Raw genomic sequence first — 2500 nt, forward strand, 5'->3', positions numbered from 1 at the left:
CCCCTTGGCGGGTTATACTGTAGAGATCAAATACCAAGACACGTTACTTTCTACACAAGGAGACAAACTCTTAAGGGTTGTAGTTATCTATGGCTAAGTGTTAAGTTCAGTAAGTAAATGACAAAATTAAAAAAAAAAAGTGATGTTGCTGTGGGTGAAAACCGCCTTACCATCTTAACATCATCAATAGTTTGTATACTTCTGAACATCATATTGATGGTCACTATTGTAGGCTCGTCCACTGGGGAAGACACAAGAAAACAACATCCAGTTATCCCGATATCCCTTCATGACATCGCTCTCAGATAACGGAATAGATAACGGAAATAGATAAAGGTGTTCGACATAAATTGCTGTACCTGTAAATGTATAAAAGTTAATGTATAAAATGTAAAAGAAGTTATTAGAACGTGTGTGGAGGAGACGCCATGTGACCATCGCTGTCTCTGGATCGTCACTTCCAGGTAAAAAAGGGAGAGAGAGAGGACAGTCGAATAAATATAAATGAATAAGACACATAAAGCTAAACGAGACAAAGATAAAGCTGAGGTTTCAGGAAGCGTCCTTCTCGGCGTACCTCTATCAGGCATCTTGCATTCTGTCCTGGAGAGAAAAGGAAAAAAGAGATTCACATTAGACTTCGCAAGAAAGAACACTGAATAAACCTTTGGGAAATACACACAGACGCGCACACGGGCAGCCGCTGTGTTGCATTCTCCCCGCGCTGTCAAAAGGATGCATCACAACTGTCAGGGGATGTTGCTGAGCTGTCAAGAAGTGTTTCAGAGAGTTGTCAAGCAGACTGTGATGAAGCGGTAACCCTCTGCTTTGCCATTTTATCTGCGTGTGACTGTAGCAGCGCCAGCAAAAGGCCGCTTTTATGTATTTCCGTACAAAAGAAAACTCCCAGACAACCGGACAGACTCGCACTCTCACACACAATAAAAGTCCATAGTAAAAAAAAAACATTAAAAAGGGAAAAGTCATAAACCAACGAAAAAAAAGAAAGATGTACGAGTGTCTATGTAAAACAGAGAGACACACACATTTAAAAAATAAAGAAAAAGGTACAAAAAATTAACTCCCCAAACTCACATGCACACACGCACACTCCGCGGCACAAAGACAACCAAGACGTGAAAACTCGGCCTCGTGCGTCCGGGTTTCTTGGCCACACAAAGGCAGCTCTACTCCCAACCCCCCTGCACCCCCCCCCCCCGCACCTACCCTTGACCCTGCCCCGACCCTCTAGCCTCTATCCTCTCCCCTTCCCCTATCCTCCACCCGGCACTCCCTGCACCAACCATCATCAACCCCCATTCCGCCCCCTACCACCCCTTCCCTGTACCCTGTATTCCTTACCCTCTAGTCCTTACTCCTTCTTTCGTACCCCTCATTCTCTACTCCCCCCTATTCCTATCCCTCCCTCCAACCCCAACCCTTCCTCTCTACCCCCTGGACCTTACCCCTTACCCTCTCGACTTCAACCCTACCTTTCCTGCCCCCTCCCCCCATCTCCCCACCCTCTACCCTTCCCCCTTCCCCCCTACCCCATAAGCCCCCATCCCCATCCTGTCCCTCCCCACCCCTGAAGCCGCACAAAACCAGGGAAAGGAAAGTGCCACAAGAACTGAGAGTGCCATGGAGTGCCACAGTGCCACAGAGGACGCGCCTTGACATAATGCAGATCACGGGGTCTTGTTTGTGCGTGTGAATGGGGGTCGTGACTGTGGTTTGTCGTTTGTCATGTTCATTGCTTTCTTTGTTATCTTTATTTGCTCCTTTATCTATATCTTTGCTTATCACTAGTTTATCGACTTCCTTGTTTTCATTTTTATTTGTCCATTTGTCCATGAACATATTCATGAATAAGCAGTTTCTTATAATCAACATACTGTCTAACTGCTATATTCATTCATTTATTCATACATCACATTAACGTATCCATTTATTCACCCATATACCTGTCTGCCTATTTGTTTATTCATGTATCAGGGTCCCGTGGTCCCTTAATCTGGATTATAAGAGAGGATCCAATAAAGCTTGTTTGTCAGAGAGGGTCGACAATATAGATATACATTTTGAATTTATCTCCAATAAAAAAATATGAGTTATCATATATGGGTATAGCGTATTTGCATTAAGCTGATTACGATCCTTCTTTTTTTTTAAACTAATATTTTAAGAGAATTATCTGGCTAAAAGGGAAAAGGGAATAATCAGATGCTCTCGTTTTTTTTTTTTTTTTTTTTTTTTTTTTTTTAAAGTACTTTCGTGAACTTTCGGAATTTTCGGCGATGTAATTAGCCTTTTAGTCCACGCACTCCGCATGAAGTCGTGGTCTCTGCGTGGAGTGTGTGCATCATGTCTGTCTGTCTGTCTGTCTGTCTGTCTGTCTGTCTGTCTGTCTGTCTGTCTGTCTGTCTGTCTGTCTGTCTGTCTGTCTGTCTGTCTTTCTGTCTGTGTCTGCCTGTGTCTGTCTCTCCCTCTCCCTCTGACT

General features: G+C 43.8%; 1 protein-coding gene across 3 annotated transcripts in view; it reads right to left on the reverse strand.

The window, feature by feature from the left end:
- The window catches only part of LOC125039536 (glutamate-gated chloride channel-like), a 376883-nt gene that overhangs the window by 38367 nt on the left and 336016 nt on the right, over positions 1-2500 (reverse strand). Inside the window, exon 4 of one of the 3 annotated variants that reach the window (XM_047633567.1) lies at positions 171-241. The exons of the other annotated variants lie outside the window; for them this stretch is intronic. Within the exon in view, the coding sequence (XP_047489523.1) occupies positions 171-241 (71 nt within the window). The remainder of the gene's footprint in view (positions 1-170; positions 242-2500) is intronic. 3 annotated transcript variants of the gene reach the window in all.

The sequence above is a fragment of the Penaeus chinensis genome, chromosome 27, assembly GCF_019202785.1.
Source record: "Penaeus chinensis breed Huanghai No. 1 chromosome 27, ASM1920278v2, whole genome shotgun sequence".
Taxonomy (NCBI): Eukaryota; Metazoa; Arthropoda; class Malacostraca; order Decapoda; family Penaeidae; genus Penaeus; species Penaeus chinensis.